General features: G+C 42.7%; 1 protein-coding gene across 2 annotated transcripts; it reads right to left on the bottom strand.

The window, feature by feature from the left end:
• Positions 1–7,167: 7,167 nt before the first annotated feature.
• On the bottom strand, positions 7,168–18,886 carry sfxn1 (sideroflexin 1). Of its 2 annotated transcripts, none has more exons than XM_010897280.3 (11): positions 18,768–18,886; positions 11,349–11,518; positions 10,900–11,070; positions 10,225–10,323; positions 9,986–10,061; positions 9,560–9,645; positions 8,999–9,126; positions 8,326–8,375; positions 7,905–7,954; positions 7,497–7,544; positions 7,168–7,356 (listed from the first exon to the last, which is right to left on the bottom strand). In XM_010897280.3, the coding sequence occupies exons 2-11, from the start codon at positions 11,510–11,512 to the stop codon at positions 7,260–7,262; spliced, it is 969 nt and encodes a 322-aa protein (XP_010895582.1). In that variant the 5' UTR covers positions 11,513–11,518; positions 18,768–18,886; the 3' UTR covers positions 7,168–7,259. The 2 variants fall into 2 exon arrangements, with proteins under 2 accessions (XP_010895582.1, XP_028975337.1); XM_029119504.2 differs by lacking the exon at positions 18,768–18,886 and adding an exon at positions 13,452–13,486.
• Positions 18,887–19,349: the final 463 nt, after the last annotated feature.

The raw sequence follows: 19,349 nt of genomic DNA, 5'->3' as shown, positions 1-19,349 counted from the left end.
TGGATTGCTAGCCATCAGTGTGGTATGGACGTCAGACAACTAGCCAGCAAGGTAGGAGTGTTTTGCCCAACATACATTTACAGGAGGCAAATTGACGCGAGATGCCTCGGCCACTCGGAAGGGAACGCATGAGGGCCTGTAAGCCCAAAATGTAATTTCTACATTCAAGTCTGTTACAAAAATGAACGTGATTCACATAACATACACTCACCTAAAGGATTATTAGGAACACCTGTTCAATTTCTCATTAATGCAATTAGCTAATCAACCAATCACATGGCAGTTGCTTCAATGCATTTAGGGGTGTGGTCCTGGTCAAGACAATCTCCTGAACTCCAAACTGAATGTCAGAATGGGAAAGAAAGGTGATTTAAGCAATTTTGAGCGTGGCATGTTTGTTGGTTCCAGATGGGCCGGTCTGAGTATTTCACAATCTGCTCAGTTACTGGGATTTTCCCGCACAACCATTTCTAGGGTTTACAAAGAATGGTGTGAAAAGGGAAAAACATCCAGTATGCGGCAGTCCTGTGGGCGAAAATGCCTTGTTGATGCTAGAGGTCAGAGGAGAATGGGATGACTGATTCAAGCTGATAGAAGAGCAACTTTGACTGAAATAACCACTCGTTACAACCGAGGTATGCAGCAAAGCATTTGTGAAGCCACAACACGCACAACCTTGAGGTGGATGGGCTACAACAGCAGAAGACCCCACTGGGTACCACTCATCTCCACTACAAATAGGAAAAAGAGGCTACAATTTGCACGAGCTCACCAAAATTGGACAGTTGAAGACTGGAAGAATGTTGCCTGGTCTGATGAGTCTCGATTTCTGTTGAGACATTCAGATGGTAGAGTCAGAATTTGGCGTAAACAGAATGAGAACATGGATCCATCATGCCTTGTTACCACTGTGCAGGCTGGTGGTGGTGGTGTAATGGTGTGGGGGATGTTTTCTTGGCACACTTTAGGCCCCTTAGTGCCAATTGGGCATCGTTTAAATGCCACTGCCTACCTGAGCATTGTTTCTGACCATGTCCATCCCTTTATGACCACCATGTACCCATCCTCTGATGGCTACTTCCAGCAGGATAATGCACCATGTCACAAAGCTCGAATCATTTCAAATTGGTTTCTTGAACATGACAATGAGTTCACTGTACTGAAATGGCCCCCACAGTCACCAGATCTCAACCCAAGAGAGCATAGAGCCCTGGATGTGAATCCCACAAATCTACATCAACTGCAAGATGCTATCCTATCAATATGGGCCAACATTTCTAAAGAATGCTTTCAGCACCTTGTTGAATCAATGCCACGTAGAATGAAGGCAGTTCTGAAGGCGAAAGGGGGTCAAACACAGTATTAGTATGGTGTTCCTAATTATCCTTTAGGTGAGTGTATGTTCAGCGAAAGGGAGATCCAGTTACTAAATGGTGTTTTTAAAAGTATAATCCATTATTATTTCATGACATTAATAAGAATTAAAAATGACTAACTCTGTTTTGAAATACTTAGAAACAGAACATGCTAAAAGGACAGAGTGGAGAAAGACAGCTGAAAGACAAACTGGAAAGTCAGAGGGGGAATTGAACCAGGGTCTAAATGTTAAGCTTGCACATCTGAAGCAGGAGTATCAACACTAGGGCCATGGGAGCTCTTGCTGTGGCAGCCTCAATTCCTTACAGCCTCCAAATGCAACTTTTACCCTCCCAGTTAGATGTTTGCTGAAATACAACGTGGGCAACAGAACTGATTAATGGACATGAAGTGTATTCCTACTGATCCCATACAAGCTCTATGAACATATGCACTTTGAGAGCCACTTCTAATGATTTGTTGTTAAATCTCTAAAGGTGCTTTGTGTTGATTTGGGATTGAACATTCGTTTGCCTGGAAATGGTGGAGGGTGATTTGGGATCAAACTTTTGGTTTCACAACATGGAAGACATTCCAGAAAAACACTGACAGCAACCCTGGTGAAGGTCAACGGCGGAGCTTTCACATCTTGTTATTTGCATAACCATGACTGTCGAAAAAGTTGACTGGTACCCAAGCCTGCATCGCTTTGGATCGGCGCCTCCAAAGCGCGCAGAAGTGGTAGGTTTATATGTGTTGACCCCGATGAACTGACGCGGAAGTTTACACGTCTTTGATATGAAAATAACGTTGTTATTGTCCATGCCTATTATGTCTGCTGTCTTATTTAGTGCGTTAATTAAATATGCACTCTGCTGCAAAAAGCATATCAGCTGATATCATCTAGGCAACTTTAATTCCTTAAGAGATAAAGAGCGTCTGCTGACTAAATAACGAGTCTTGAAACAGTGCGTTTGCGTTCCCCTCATACATTCTGTTAGTCAAACGCATCCAATTGGTTGTTGGAATATGCTGTTCTGTCATTTTGATGTCACCAGGTTGGTTTAAGCAGGATTTGGGACATTTATGCAGTTTTACCTTAGCTGGTTTGAGTCCGCAGAGTTTGAGCTAGGTAACGTTGCGCAACAGTTGCAGAATAAATTTAAACATACATGTTTATCCATTCTTGAATCTAAACTCACTGAAACTGAACGAAGGGATTCATCTTTTTTTTTTTTAAACGCCATTGGTTTCCCCTTTTATCTGTGTTTTAATCCTTGGAGTGAAGAAACACAAGGATGTGTATGAATTTGTGTCCACACTCCACAAATAGGCTAGACTGTAAAAAAAAAAATGCATTTCTGGTAACACAAAACGCTCAGGAGGATCAGGAGGAGGACTTCCAAAGCCCTACAAAATGACCTCCAGCGGGCTACTGGTGTGTATGTTTTTGACCTGTCACTGGTCAGAACCTGAACTGTTAAACAGACTCCATGAGGGTGGCATGAAAGCCTGATGTCCTCTAGTGGAACCTGTGCTCACAGCCCAGTACCGTGCAGCTCGATTGGCCAGAGAACACCAGAACCACCATTGGTGCACTGTTCTCTTCACAGATAACAGATTGATGCCATTGACTGGTCCTCACGTTCCCCAGACCTGAATCCAATTGAGAACCTCTGGGACGTTATGTATCAGTACATCCAATGCTACCAAAAAGCGCCACAGACTGTCCAGGAGCTCACTGATACAACATCCACCGTCTCATCAGGAGCATGACCAGATGTTGTCGGGAGTGCATACAGACACGTGGGGGCCAAACACACTACTGAGTCACATTATGAGTTGACATGATGAAATACACACAAGTTGGAACAGCCTGTGATTTCAGTTGTTTACTTTGATTTTCATTGTGAGTTAGAATCCAGTCCTCAATCAACTGGTGATTTTGGTTTCAATTGACCGTTGTTACATCATTTTGTTCTCAAGGAATTGAGAGTAAAGATTTTGGTCTTTAAAATATTTAGTTAATTGAGAATCGATTTTAGCAGTGTATTTAGGCTACTTTTGTGTTTGGATATGATATAGTTGCTTTTGATGAATGTCCTGTTAACCATGGAAAACCAAATGTGTCCATTTTAATATTTAGTTTACTAATTATGAATATACAATGTCTGTAAATGATTTGGAACACAATCTGGTCAGTTGTCAATACACCAATTAAAACAATTATTAGTGACAGCAGTCTATCCAATCATATCAGATATTAAGAAATAGCATATCGTTCAAGCTGTGATGATAGGGAACTTTCTTGAAAATGTCTGCAAGTTGTAGATGTTCTTATTTATTTTTTAATGTCCTTGAGATTGGTTTGTTTGCATGTCATTGCACTTTGTTTGGCCCTGTTCTCATAGTTCCCAGGAAGAATTGGGTCAGTAAAAACTGGTGATGACTGAAATCATTTCTGTGATTGGTTTTCCAGGTTACATCATCCCAGAAACTACTGAGTTAAAACATCTACCATGTGGTGTAATGAAAGAAAGCATCAGTTGTATTCATAAACATAGATTATTTTATTTATACATTTCTGTTGCTTGGAATAAACTGCTTTGAAATCACCCATGTGCTTATTTTCACACAAAGGACCATTCTGTTTAACCAAGCCCATGTGATTAGCTTTTTCAGTGGTTTATACATTGTCCTACCCGGTTGTAGTCGAGTGCAATGTGGTGGAAAAGCCTCCTGTTTCCAGAAATGACCAATTGATGGCGCTAATAAATCAGTGGATCTGGTTGTCTAGGTTTGAATGAGAATAAGCAGAACATTTTGTATTTATAATTGTCACATTGTTACATAGAGAAGTGAAAATGGAATATTCTTAGAAGGCTCCAGATGTTAGTAAAAACACACAATAAGACACTCCTTTGAGACTTTTATTCCATCCAGGTAGTCTAGACATTACAACATCCCAAATTACTCCAACAAAAAAATAACTATGAAATAACATTTTCAGAATACCCTTTCCCAAAAATACCCATTTCATTTAGATTACTGTAAACTGTAACGACTTACTCCTCCAGTGGATTTGTATCACTTTGGCTAGATTGACATTGAAGGCCTATGACAATTATTAACCTGTTACTTTTATTTTGTTATGACTCTTATTTTGTAGTAATTACATTTTGTTCAGGCAGGTTATGTGGCATCTATTGGGGTTACTAAAGTTAGAGACTAAGGTGAAAGACATTCAGACGTTCACTGGTTAGCATAGGGTTATTTTAAAGTTCACTTATGGATTATGCATTGTGCTTATCTTCAAATTTGCTCTACACATTGTGCTTTTTACCCATTTGCTTTTCAAAATTACATCAGCCTTTTTAATGAATGTGCTTCATAACAAAGAATTTATAAGACAATAAGTTTGAAAGACTGAGAATTATGCAGCATCTCACCAATCACAATATTGTGCTTTTTCATGTTGTATTTTCCAAACATATCATTCACAGTTTTACATCTGAAAAACATCAAACAATTAAAAGATGCTCTGACCAGGATTCAATCCAAGGTGTGTTATAGAGCAGCACTTTTCAAGGCAATTAACTCATTAGCAGACATTCACACAACTTAATTGATTTCGATCAATGTGAATATCAGCAAAATAGCCTTTCAAAGTGGTACTGTCAGTTGAATGCACTGCTTTATAATACTCTGTGGAACAATTCTCGCCTATTTATTTGAATTAGATCTGCCAATGCTACATTCATAGACTAAAATACACTGAAACATTGATCAAAACCTCTTCGTACCATCTGTAGGGAAAAACCTCTAGAACAGGAATTTGTGAAAATAGTCACTGCCATCAGTAGGCTAAATACTTGATATATATATATATATATATATACTCACTTGTACTCACCTTTGTGAGATACTGTATATATTTAAAACTTAAACATTTAGACACCTTTCAAAAATCACAATGTGATGAAAAAGGAGGATACTATCATCAACTAAATTGGATGTTAACAGTAATTGATTAAAACATTAAAGAAATGTTTTTCCTGTACATAAGAATTGAAACCACCCATTTCTCTATTGTCTATCTTTATAAGTCATTTATGTTAGTCCCATCACACATCTCTGTACTAGTAGGCTTCAGTTAGTTTGGTCACACATTACTAGTAAAAGGCCTGTATCTAAGTAAAAATATCATAATTTATTTGACTGAATCTTTCAGCTGGAGGTCATTCACTGTCCCTCAAATTCAACTTTAAGGTGGGATTAATTCAAACCTGCCAGAGCAGTTATTATGCAGTATTGGTTTTACTAACAGAATTAATTCTGTGCTGACACACTTGTAATAGTGACAAATAAAAGCATAGTGTGTGTGTGGGGGGTATTTTTATTAATTATTTCAGACTGTCAGTCTGTATGTTCAGTTGACTGCGGGGGGAAATCACTATGTAAACAGTGCCATTTGGGTTTGATTGAATCGCGCCCCATGTTTTAAATTAGCAACCCACAAATATCCACAGGTAAGACATGCTTTGCTTGTGTCTATAGCCTGAGAGCAGAATAACTGAGCACAAAAATCTAAACTACCAGATCAGCTCTTTGGCACATGGGTGAGTCAGCACGGTTCATATGATTGGGTTGCATTCAAGACCCCAAGGTTCAAATCAAGAGTGTTAAGACTGCTGTGAACACTTCATAACACTGTGCCACACCTTGAAAGAGACTTATTTCTCAATGAGAGGGATTGTGCCAAAAGTGGAGATTTGACAACCAGAACATTTATCATATTGAGGTGCCAATACACAGTTCTGGTTTCAAACACAAATGCAGCCACTGACAATCCTGAATGTAGCCCTCATGTGACCATACTTTGATTTGAACCTTTAACCAACCACATGCCACATTATCACACTTATCAGGGGTGGTTTGTTCATGCATGGTTAGGCAAGCAGTATAAATAGTATGGAATAAACATCAATTATGAAGAAATCACATCAAAAGCACCAGTAATGTGGCCTACCAGTGGTCATCATTAAAACTTATAAGATTACATTTTTTAGAGAGGGAAATCCAATTTAGACAGCAGATCAAGACTGAGTCATTAGTAGTCAGAAAACCCATAAGCTTGGTTTATTCTGGTCCCTGGGCTCACTAGCTGCTCCATATAGCTTTGACAGAGAGAAAACATTTGGCAAAAGATGAACTCATTGAAATGTCCTGGATGTCATATTGTCAGACTCTGGAATGGCACAATTATATTACTATAAGAGGTTGTGTTCAGTTGAGAGGTCTCACTAAACTGTTTTTGAGATTTGGCAAATAGTTGAACTAAACTTAGTAGTAGGCATCATTGTCAGATTAACACTGAAAGATGCTGATTACTACTACTGTTACGAGTACAGGAATACAGCCTCTGGCATTTCGCTTTTTCCCCAACTGAACGCAATAACCAAATAACTGTGTTAAACATGTCATGTTTTGGCAGCAAAGTACATCTTACAAAAAAAAGTCCCTGACAAATAAAATACTGCATGGGAAAATAAAGAAATCGACCTCTACGTAAGAAGCAGTTCTCTAACTATACACACACCCAATATAAACCACTATCATCACAGGTCCAGAAGAATCAGAGGGAGAATGTTTCTGCTGCATACAAAAATAAACGAAAAACAGAACAAGGCAAACATTTCTTTACAAAAAGACTGAGGGAGACTGCTTTGAGGGGCCTCCAGAGGAGCGGAGGTGAGGAAGAAGAAGGTCGAAGGATGAGAAGCGCAACGTAACTTTGGTGCACAGGATGAGGAGGATGGCCCACGGTGACTGGGGGCGGGGTCTGCCCCAGATGCTGCCAGGGTGGCCCGGCGGCGCCGCGGGGCTAGCGTGGCGCCGGACACTCATAGTCCTTTGTTGAAGTAGACCCTCTCCACCCCGGGGTGGCTCGCACGGATCTTCTCCTGCAGCTCGGCCTCCAGTCGGCTCACTGACATGGAGCTGAACCCGAAGGCAGAGGGGAGGACGGATAAGGAACAAGGGACACAGAGAGGGACGGAGCGAAACAAACCTCCACTAGAGGTCTGCAAACCTCGTTCGAAACCAACGCGTATATATGGGTAAGTGTTGTGTACATTTACCTCTTCTGGGGGAACAGCGCACAGCACAACGGAGTGGCGAACACCAGGCTTAAAAGTCAAGCAAACAAAGGTCAACAGCACATCTACTCAATAAAGTAGATTTAATACTCTATAGAGTAATTCAATAATTGACAATAGATAATCTGTGACTTTTAGAGCTAGTTTCACAGACACAGATTAAGGATTGACTTGTACAAAAGATTCAAACTGTACCCTTAATATTTGGCTGTGAAACTGGCCCTTTAAGACTATTTTAAACCCAAACACTATGTACAAGTACTCTGTTGTACCAATTTGATTGTACTACAGTTTATGTCATGGATGTTTCATAGCGTTACATCCAGACCAATATTCGACATGGAGAATTACACATTGTAGTTTATCAGTCAGCCATGGCCGGCAACTCACCAGAATCCCACCAAGCCCACTTGAATAGGTGCACTCATCCATGGGAACTTCTGAAAAGACCAGAAACCGATGAGAAACACAAAGGAAGGGAATACATTCCCCTGATCTAAAATAGCTTCCTCTATAACTCACTGATCGACAAAAGGACCGCAACAGTGTAAGCAATAGGGCTGAGGGCATTGTCTTGCTCTAGTAGGACTGTCCACCATTATGTTTCCACCTGTTATTTAGAATCAGCGGGTAAGTGTAAGAACCCAGGACATAGGAATTGAAAAGGTATTTGGACATCGCCCCAGACTACTGCATGATATATACTCTTAAGTCTAGCCACTCATCAAAAGGCTAAGCGCCACTGTACCATTGATGTGTTATAGTAAGGTGTCACGAAGTATGTGAAAGTGACTAATGGTGTTAATACTACCTTCAAGAAGGCTTTTTTTTCCAAGGCATTCATTAAAAATGGTGGGATAGCTGAAAAAATGAATAATGAAATGTTAATACACTGTAAATGTTTTCACATACAACATCATTAACCTAAAAACATTATATTTCACCAGATAACTGAGTAATTTGAATGTTCTATAATCCTATAGTCTTGCGAATCCTACTAAGTTGCCAGGTTCGTGTCAGTGGCCACAAGGGTTGCCAGATTGGGGGAACTAAAGCCTAAAATGATTGACAACTCCTAGATGTCTGTGTGCTAATTCCACCAGGTCGTGATGATGATCTGGATCTTGCCTAAAGACTCTGGCCACCGCCCACATTTTCCCACCTGTATGGAATGAGACACTGGTCATCAGAACATGTAAGTACTGTACCACGAAGAGCTACGTGGCCTTTAAAAGTAATGTGCTCTTATATCTCCATTCGGCAGAGCCGGTAGAGGACTGGCCACACCTCAGAGCCCAACTCTAGGTTTTTTCCTTGGTTCCAACCTTTCTAGGGAGTTTTTCTAAAACAATGTGCTTCAAAATGTTGTTGCTTGCTCTTCAGTGTTTTAGGCTGGTTATCTGTAGAAACCGTTCTTGACAACTGCTGATGTACAAAGTGCTTTATCAGATACTGTACATTTGATTATTGATATAACAAAATACCCATTCCAGGAGAGGCCATGAGGATTCTGGACACCACCACCTGGCTAATAGCTTGCTGGGCGGCGTTCGTTGACTCTCCTAACCGGTTGTCGTTCTCGTCCGTTATTGGAATCCCATGCTTTAGTTCCCTGGGAAACCGAAGAAGAAGGTAAACCTCTATTGGATATGCTTAACGTCGGGAAATTGGCACTGACGATGGAGACTATTCCTGTACAAAGAGCTTGGGCTCGATTCTATTCATAGTGCTGAACATTTATGCTGCAGCACAGGGATATTTAAAGATAATGTTGCCACATTCATAAGTCAGCTCAACCACAATTTGGATATTCAAGCTTCTGAATCTGGTAGGACACACTGAGATTAAGTTAATATCTAAATCGTTGACTTGGTGAGAGGACTTTGCAATGGGCAGCATTTCAGATACTGAGATAAACGCCCAGACATCTTTCTCACACAGGCACAGAGATAGGAGCATGTTCATGAGCACACACTGTTAGAACCTGGTGGTTAAGAGACATAAACAAATGAGAAGTCCTTACTGCAAAGCCATTTAAATGTTACCTTTGCCTCATGAGAGGGATGTTGATACAGTTAGCAGCAGCAACAGCAGCGAATGGAACCAACCTCCCCACGAGGGGAGATATGTGCTAGACAAACACAACAAAGATTCAACTCAACAGATGGAGAAGAAATCAAACTACTCTTAATCTATCACAAGACTTGCGTTGCTTACGCTGAGAGTTCTTAGTTAGTTCCTCACGGTGAGTCATTAGGATGTTTTTACACAATGGAATACTGTACACGAACTGAACAAAATTGAATTTGTCTTGAATCGGCAACATATGTAGACAACATTAATTCATGACATACAGTAGTATGATGAAATATAATATTTATGAAAATTATTGGACGGGCGTATGGCTTTTTGACAACACTCCCACGCGGTCAACGGTCAATAAATGAGAACGGTTAATAATGAGTTAATACCTTTGTTAGTGCATTTAGCCCTAGAGCGGTGGCTACTGCCCCCGTGGTGGCAGACACATAGGCTGTGCCAAGCTGACTGCAAATGAAAGACGCTTTCATCAGTTAATGCAATCCGTACAACTCACAAACTAACACAGCTCCATACCGAGTTTAGTGACTAACAAAAACACGCCAGGAACCAACCGGAAACATTCACTGAGACAGATGTAGAAGATATAGAACCAAGAAGACAGACTTACTTAACGGAGAGGGGAGCATCTCCGCTCCTGTTGGTGTAGTTGACTATTGCATTGAAGGACTGGTTGATCCACTGCCATAATACTACGGCTGGAGTCGTCCTGGGGGAGACAGAGGGGGTCAGTTTGAATGGGACGATGCTGAGGGGAAAATCTTTAAAGTTGAGAAAACAGGCCTTCTAAGCATGAGAAATTGATTTCTGCGGGCACAAAACCAGGGAGTGTAGCGAGACACACGACCTCATTTCCGTTACAATCACATCCTGTAAAGAGCCGGTGAGGTGACGTTTATACCCGTCAATCATTCAAAACAGAACCGATTTCTACAATTCCTCAATTCTAAAAGAACAGCATTCTAGTATTCTCATAGAACCTGCCGACTTACTGGGTTCTTTCATTTTTTTATTGTTTATATTTTTTCAGACATTTATTATGTACGTTTTTTGACATTCAGGCATTTCTTCATTTTTTTTGCTAAAAATGCAGTGGCTTAGATTCAAACGCATGTTAGCTTTTGCGGGAATCCGCCCCCACCTGAGAGTGTCGCTCAATGGCAATAAGACAAGGATACTGGCCAATATGCCTTGCCCTACGGAACACGTCAGAAAGCAGCACAGCCAGGAAACTCAAAACTACACTGTGTTGACTTCACATTTTCCATAATTTGAATACTCTCACTTGTAGAAGGTCATCATGCAGCCAGTGATGGTCATGTTCATGGGGACCTGAGCTGACATGCGTCCAATCAGAATCATCTTCTCTCCTGTGTCTGGGTGGAATGCTGAATCGAAGATGTACTTGGCTCTCCATAGTTCGTCCTCCGTTAACCCTGGGCACACCACACCTTGCCTGCAGGATAAGGGTCGAAGACAGATAAACAGTTCAGCCCTTTTAGAAAGCCAACTTGAAGTAATACTCTGTAAAATACAAGCTATATAAGTATATATACAATCAGGCAGCCAATCCAACAATTGGTTGCCTGATGGTTTTCATTCTAGATCATATAAATTTAACCAATCATAGACCTATGTCATTAAGTCTGAGGACAATTTTATCAGCAGAGCTCAACTCGTAGTTGGTTTTCAGCTGGCAACCAGAATCACAGAGAACTAATAGGAACCAGGTACCTGTAGTCACTAATGACTTTGTGTGCGTTCTCTAGTTGTTCGTTGGTGAGGAGGACGTTGCGGGGGTCTGTGACCGTGAAGAAGTGTTTGGCCCGGCCCACAAACGTCCCCTGGTCCCATCGAGGCTCCTTGATGTTTATGGAGGTGGAGATTTCTGTCGTCATAGTAACCTGGATGGGTGTAACATTCACCACACAAATGAAACCTATAGTTATTTATACTGAGAACAACATTTCTTAAATGATTTATACTGTCAACAGACTTCCACATTTTAATCTGAACTAACTTAATGAAAGTTACTATAACAAGGCGTCCCATTAAAAGAAACAAAACAGACGGCTCCAAATGTCATAGGTCCCAATTATTTTTAGGAGATTAAAACAGAAACAACACTAATCAAGGAAATAAAGTAAAAGAGGCCTTGCCTATTGTATTTCCTTTGACAAAAACATAGAACAGCATTAGTTGCTTCATTCTGAAAAGAGTAGCCATAAGTGTAATCCCCTAAACAGACCCCACAAATATATACAGTGGGTATAAAAAGTCTACACACCCCTGTGAAAATGCCAGGTTTTTGTTATGTAAAAGAATGAGACAAAGTCTCAGACATGTCAGAACTTTTTCCACTTTTAATGTGACCTATAATGTGAACAACTGAATTGAAAAACAAACTGAAATCTTTGAGGGGGAAAAATTAAAAATAAAAACCTTACAATAAATAACCTGGTTGCATAAGTGTGCACACCCTCTTATACCTGGGGATGTGTTCAGAATTAACCAATCACATTCAAACTCATGTTAAAAAAAGAAAGGCTGGCTGTGTGCTACATGTGACAACAATCTACCATATTCTTCATATGAATGGGCTATGGGGTAGGGCTGCAAGACGTTTTTCTTCACAAAGAGCACGGCTGAAGTTTGCAACAACAAAGATCAAGTCCCCCAAAAGCATGTGGGAAAATGTGTTATGGTCTGATGAAACCAAGGTTGAACTTTTTGGCCATAATTCCAAAAGGTATGTTTGGCGCAAAAACAACACTGCACATCACCCAAAGAACACCATACCCACAGTGAAGCATGGTGGTGGCAGCATCATGCTTTGGGGCTGTTTTTCTTCAGCTGGAACCGGGGCCTTAGTTAGGGTGGAGGGAATTATGTACAGTTCCAGATGCCAGGCAATTTTGGCACAAAACCTTCAGGCTTCCATTAGAAAGATGAAGATGAAGAGGAAGTTCACCTTTCAGCACGACAACAACCCAAAGCACACATCCAAATCCACAAAAGCATGGCCTCACCAGGAGAATATTAACATTTTGGAATGGCACAACCAGAGCCCAGACCTGAATCCAATTGAACATATATGGGGTGATCTGAAGAGGGCTGTGCACAGAAGATGTCCTTGCAATCTGACAGATTTGGAGCGCTTTTGCAAAGAAGACTGGGCAAATATTGCCATGTCAAGATGTGCCTTGCTAATAGACTCCTACCCAAGAAGACTGAGTGCTGTAGTAAAATCAAAAGGTGCTTCAACAAAGTATAAGTACACTCACCTAAAGGATTATTAGGAACACCTGTTAAATTTCTCATTAATGCAATTATCTAATCAACCAATCACATGGCAGTTGCTTCAATGCATTTAGGGGTGTGGTCCTGGTCAAGACAATCTCTGAACTCCAAACTGAATGTCAGAATGGGAAAGAAAGGTGATTTAAGCAATTTTGAGCGTGGCATGGTTGTTGGTGCTAGACGGGCCGGTCTGAGTATCTGCTCAGTTACTGGGATTTTCACGCACAACCATTTCTAGGGTTTACAAAGAATGGTGTGAAAAGGGAAAAAAATCCAGTATGCGGCAGTCCTGTGGGTCGAAAATGCCTTGTTGATGCTAGAGGTCAGAGGAGAATGTGCCGACTGATTCAAGCGGATAGAAGAGCAACTTTGACTGAAATAACAACTCATTACAACTGAGGTATGCAGCAAAGCATTTGTGAAGTCACAACACGCACAACCTTGAGGCGGATGGGCTACAACAGCAGAAGACACCACCGGGTACCACTCATCTCCACTACAAATAGGAAAAAGAGGCTACAATTTGTACGAGCTCACCAAAACTGGACAGTTGAAGACTGGAAGAATGTTGCCTGGTCTGATGAGTCTCGATTTCTGTTGAGACATTCAGATGGTAGAGTCAGAATTTGGCGTAAACAGAATGAGAACATGGATCCATCATGCCTTGTTACCACTGTGCAGGCTGGTGGTGGTGGTGTAATGGTGTGGGGGATGTTTTCTTGGCACACTTAAGGTCCCTTAGTGCCACTTGGGCATCGTTCAAATGCCACGGCCTACCTGAGAATTGTTTCTTCCAGCAGGATAATGCACCATGTCACAAAGCTCGAATCATTTCAAATTGGTTTCTTGAACATGACAATGAGTTCAATGTACTGAAATGGCCCCCACAGTCACCAGATCTCAACCCAATAGAGCATCTTTGGGATGTGGTGGAACGGGAGCTTCGTGCCCTGGATGTGCATACCACAAATCTCCATCAACTGCAAGATGCTATCCTATCAATATGGGCCAACATTTCTAAAGAATGCTTTCAGCACCTTATTGAATCAATGCCACATAGAATTAAGGCAGTTCTGAAGGTGAAAGTGGGTCAAACAGAGTATTAGTAATAATCCTTTAGGTGAGTGTATAAGGGTGTGCACACTTATGCAACCAGGTTATTGTGAGTTTTTTATATTTTATTTTTCCCCCTCAAAGATTTCAGTTTGTTTTTCAATTGAATTGTTCACATCATAGGTTCAAAACACCCCTTAATGATGAATATTTTTTTCCGTGGCGTGAGTTCCGTGACGTCGCCCAGTATGGGGCAGCCGTGGCCCCACCCTGGAGCCAGGCCCGGGGTTGGGGCTCGTACGCGAGCGCCTGGTGGCCGGGCCTTTCCCCATGGTGCCCGGCCGGGCTTACCCCGAACGAGCGACGTGGGCCGCCTTCCCGTGGGCTCACCACCCACAGGAGGGACCATAAGGGGTCGGTGCAGAGAGGATCGGGCAGCAGTCGAAGGCAGGGGCCTAGACAACCCGATCCCTGGACACGGAAACTAGCTCTAGGGACGTGGAACGTCACCTCGCTGGCGGGGAAGGAGCCTGAGATCGTGCGTGAGTTTGAGAGGTTCCGACTAGAGGTAGTCGGGATCACCTCTACGCATGGCTTGGGCTCTGGAACCACACTCCTTGCCCATGGTGAGAGGCGGCGGGCTGGTGTGGGTTTGCTTATAGCTCCCCAGCTCTGCCGCCATGTGTTGGAGTTTATCCCGGTGAACAAGAGGGTCGTTTCCCTGCGCCTACGGGTCAGGGATAGGTCTCTCACTGTTGTTTGTGACTACGGGCCGAACGGCAGTGCAGAGTACCCAACCTTCTTGGAGTCTCTGGGAGGGGTACTGGAAAGTGCTCCGACTGGGGACTCCATCGTTCTACTGGGGGACTTCAACGCCCACGTGGGCAACGACAGTGACACCTGGAGGGGCGTGATTGGGAGGAAAGGCCCCCCTGTCAGAGAGATCTTTAACTCCCACCTCCGGCAGAGCTTCGACTGGATCCCGAGGGAGGCTGGAGATATTGAGTCCGAGTGGACCATGTTCTCCACCGCCATTGTCGAAGCGGCCGCTCGGAGCTGTGGCCGTAAGGTCTCTGGTGCCTGTCGAGGCGGCAATCCCCGAACCCGGTGGTGGACACCGGAAGTAAGGGATGCCGTCAAGCTGAAGAAGGAGTCCTATCAGGCCCGGTTGGTTGTGGAGGCAAAAACTCGGGCCTGGGAGGAGTTCGGTGAGGCCATGGAGGAGGACTATCGGCTGGCCTCGAAGAGATTCTGGCAAACCGTCCGGCGCCTCAGGAGAGGGAAACAGCGCCCTACCAATGCTGTTTACAGTAGAGGTGGGCAGCTGTTGACCTCAACTGGGGATGTCGTCGGGCGGTGGAAGGAGTACTTCGAGGATCTCCTCAATCCTGCCGTCACGTCTTCCATTGAGGAAGCAGAGGATGAGGGCTCAGAGGTGGACTCGTCCATCACCCGGGCTGAAGTCACTGAGGTGGTCAAGAAACTCCTCGGTGGCAAGGCACCGGGGGTGGATGAGATCCGCCTTGAGTACCTCAAGTCTCTGGATGTTGTGGGGCTGTCTTGGTTGACACGCCTGACTCCGGCAGGGCTGCGCTTTGTCGCTGGTTCTGTTCATAATTTTTATGGACAGAATTTCTAGGCGCAGCCAGGGGCCGGAGGGTGTCAGGTTTGGGGACCACACGATTTCGTCTTTGCTCTTTGCGGATGATGTTGTCGGGTTGGCCCCTTCAAACCAGGACCTTCAGCATGCGGTGTGAAGCGGTGGGGATGAGAATCAGTACCTCCAAATCCGAGGCCATGGTCCTCAGTCGGAAAAGGGTGGCTTGCCCACTTCAGGTTGGTGGAGGGTGCCTGCCTCAAGTGGAGGAGTTTAAGTATCTAGGGGTCTTGTTCACGAGTGAGGGAAGGATGGAACGGGAGATTGACAGACGGATCAGTGCAGCTTCTGCAGTAATGCGGTCGATGTGTTGGTCTGTCGTGGTGAAGAAAGAGCTGAGCCGCAAGGTGAAGCTCTCGATTTACCGGTCAATCTACGTTCCTACTCTCACCTATGGTCATGAGCTTTGGGTCATGACCGAAAGGACAAGATCCCGGATACAGGCGGCCGAAATGAGCTTTCTCCGCAGGGTGGCTGGGCGATCCCTTAGAGATAGGGTGAGAAGCTCGGTCACCCGGGAGGAGCTCAGAGTAGAGCCGCTGCTCGTCCACATCGAGAGGGGTCAGCTGAGGTGGCTTGGGCATCTGTTTCAGATGCCTCCGGAACACCTTCCTGGGAAGGTGTTCCGGTCCCGTCCCACCGGGAGGAGACCCCGGGGAAGACCAAGGACACGCTGGAGGGACTATGTCTCCCGGCTGGCCTGGGAACGCCTCGGTGTCCCCCCGGAAGAGCTGGAAGAAGTGTCTGGGGAGAGGGAAGTCTGGGCATCTCTGCTTAGACTGCTGCCCCCAAGTCCCGGCCCCAGATGAAGCGGAAGAAGATGGATGGATGGACATCATAGGTCACATTAAAGGTGGAAAAAGTTCTGACATTATTTATCTTTGTCTCATTCTTTTACATCACAAGAACCTGGCATTTTACCAGGGGTGTGTAGACTTTATATCCACTGTACATACAATACTGCACACAGACACGCACATTCATTTTTCTATCCTTCTAGGTGACTGAATTACAGAAATCCATGTCCATGTCTATCCATGTCTATCCCCCAACTGTAATCCTAAATGTCTAATCTTTGCCAGAAATCAAGTTTTCCCTACTTGGGACCTACTAAAAACATTGTAGAGACCGATTTGTCAGGTCATCTTCGTGGGAACTTCAGGTACACTCATGCACACATAGACTTGAATCACACATACAAACGCAGAGTTGAATTGATTTCAGACTCTGTAGATCTACAGAGCATATTAGTCCCACATAAGAAAATAATAAATGCCCGCCTCTCAGAATTTCTCCAGAAATGTACAGTCACCATGTATATGGATAAAACCAAGAAGTTCAGAAATGCCCAGTGAGAAATTCTTCTCCGTATTAGCTTACCCAGATAGCTGATTCAGCATATTGTTGCTATGGTGATGACCTGACACAGGGTTTTTGAAGCGCTAAATTGTCCTGAACCTCACAACCCCAAAACCACTGAGCAGTGTCCGAGATGTCTCTTCAAAAGCCATGAGCAAAGCCTTCTCTCTGTCTGAGGAATACATGACTTAAATGATAACTGGCTGGCTTGTTATATCTGTGTGGATAGGTTATCACTAGTATTTTTTCAAATTAAATTAGGCTTAATCAATGTATATTTAGTGGGCATATCAAGAGGAATTTGAAAAAGCAGTTAATGCTTATTGAAACTACAGTGGACAATAATGGGCTGTGTAGAAAAAACATCCATAGGCAAGACCTTGTCTGACAGTATTCTTATAGGTTTTCAGGGTTTTCACGATAATCTCTTTAATTTGAAAACATCTGCAAAATATGCTATTGCATATTTTATTTTCAACAGGATACATCGTTGATGTTTTATTCCTAAAGACAACAATCACAGCCTTGGCAACCCAGCTTGAACTGGATTTTATTAACCCATTGTCACAGCGTGTCCACTACCCATCTAGTTCCAGTTAGCTGTAGATGAAACAGAGGACATTTTCAAAAGGCATTATCAATCCGTGAGAAACTGCCAAGTTATTTATGTAGCTCGTGCACGGGTTTGGTGCTGCATGATGAAATGTCTCCTGAAATTGCACCAAAGATGGCTGCAGAAGTAACAATAAAACACCGGCATTCCATAGACTCCGGCTCACCGGCTGTAGAATGACTATGAGGGGCAGGCGGCGCTATACTGTCTCTTTAAATAAAATTAGGGGCTATAGGTTCCCTACGGGCTAAATTCAGTGACACCGACGGTAACAACTCATTGCACAATCACAACTGGATCGCGCATCTCCTACTTGTACAAGATCAGCCTGTAGAAGATATGACTAGTCTGTTACGATTAAACAACATTTGTACATCAAATCACCGTTTCCTCTGACAAAAGTCAACCTGTCAGACTATGCCTTCGGGTAAAATACAATGCAACAATAGGCTAATAGCTAATGCAAGGCTTCTTTGATTAGATAATCTTTATTATGCTATTATAAAATGTGAACTTTGACCAAGACGGCCTATTGACCTCTGATCTTAAGACCTCGACCTGTTCCATCCCCACGTTTTAACCAATCACTGGTCTCCATGTCTACATATTAACCCATATTAGCAACATAACGTTTTTTCTACGGTGAGCTGTGGGTTCCCATAGTTCAACATTAGTCACACAGCTGCATAACGCCGTGCAAAAACCGGCCAGCTCTGGTTTGAGAACAGTGAATACAACGTTTTACAATTTCGTCAGATCACCCGTTATAAATGGATCCCGGGCAAACAAAACACTGTATATTTATTGAATTGGCAGGACCGATCGGATAAATTGATCAACCTGACGCAGACCAGCTTGATCTGGAGCAAATCGCTGCATGTAGACAATTACATCTGGAATACATGGCTACGTCCAACACGTTGCAAACATTCAAACACATTAAGAAATGCAATATCTCCTCTAACAGGCTATTACACCAAGCAGCTGTTTCAGTCCAGCTGTGCTTCTGTTTGCCACATCTTCAGATTCATTCACCTACATACAGACAGGCAGTTCAACTAGGGCTATCCCCATCCTCTGTTGACCACTCATGCCAGATGTACGATTCTAAAATAAGTCGTATTCAATTATACAACAAAAAAATGTGTTTTAAAGATGTCTAGCTACTTACTCGCTACGCTGCGATCCTCGTCTGCCACGCTTTCTAGTAGTCTGCTGCCAGAAATTTCCCTGAATAGCTCAACGAAGCTAATTTGACATGTAGTCAGCAGCGAGCCACGACAACTTAGCACGGATAAGCGCATAGTAGCGTCCTGCGCTTCAAAGACATATCTTTTAAAAATAAAAGCTCAACATAAAACGAATGCAAATGAAAGGGCCATAATTATATTAAAATACCAAATAAATTAAATATATTATTGAGCATATGAAAACATTTTCATAGACAATGATAGTTACGGACTTTTATTGGCAAAATCTTTTTGAACGACTTTAATCCGCTTGTTGGTTATGCATATAGTGACTTGATGTTTCTCTTTTCCAGTAATGATTAGTATATGCTTATATAAATAATTTCATATATGGAAAATATATTTTTGCAATGCACAATGTATGTAGAATGTATGCTGAATATATGTCGAATACATTTAACTGAATTCAAAATACATTTCAGGTATCAAAATGTATTTCACCTTTTATTCTGAAATGTGTTTAAAATGTAAAAATACATTTAACTTTATCCAAAATACATTTA

The sequence above is a fragment of the Esox lucius genome, chromosome 4, assembly GCF_011004845.1.
Source record: "Esox lucius isolate fEsoLuc1 chromosome 4, fEsoLuc1.pri, whole genome shotgun sequence".
Lineage (NCBI taxonomy): Eukaryota > Metazoa > Chordata > Actinopteri > Esociformes > Esocidae > Esox > Esox lucius.
The sequence above is the reverse complement of the archived record's forward strand: the minus strand, read 5'-3'. Positions and strand labels throughout refer to the sequence as shown.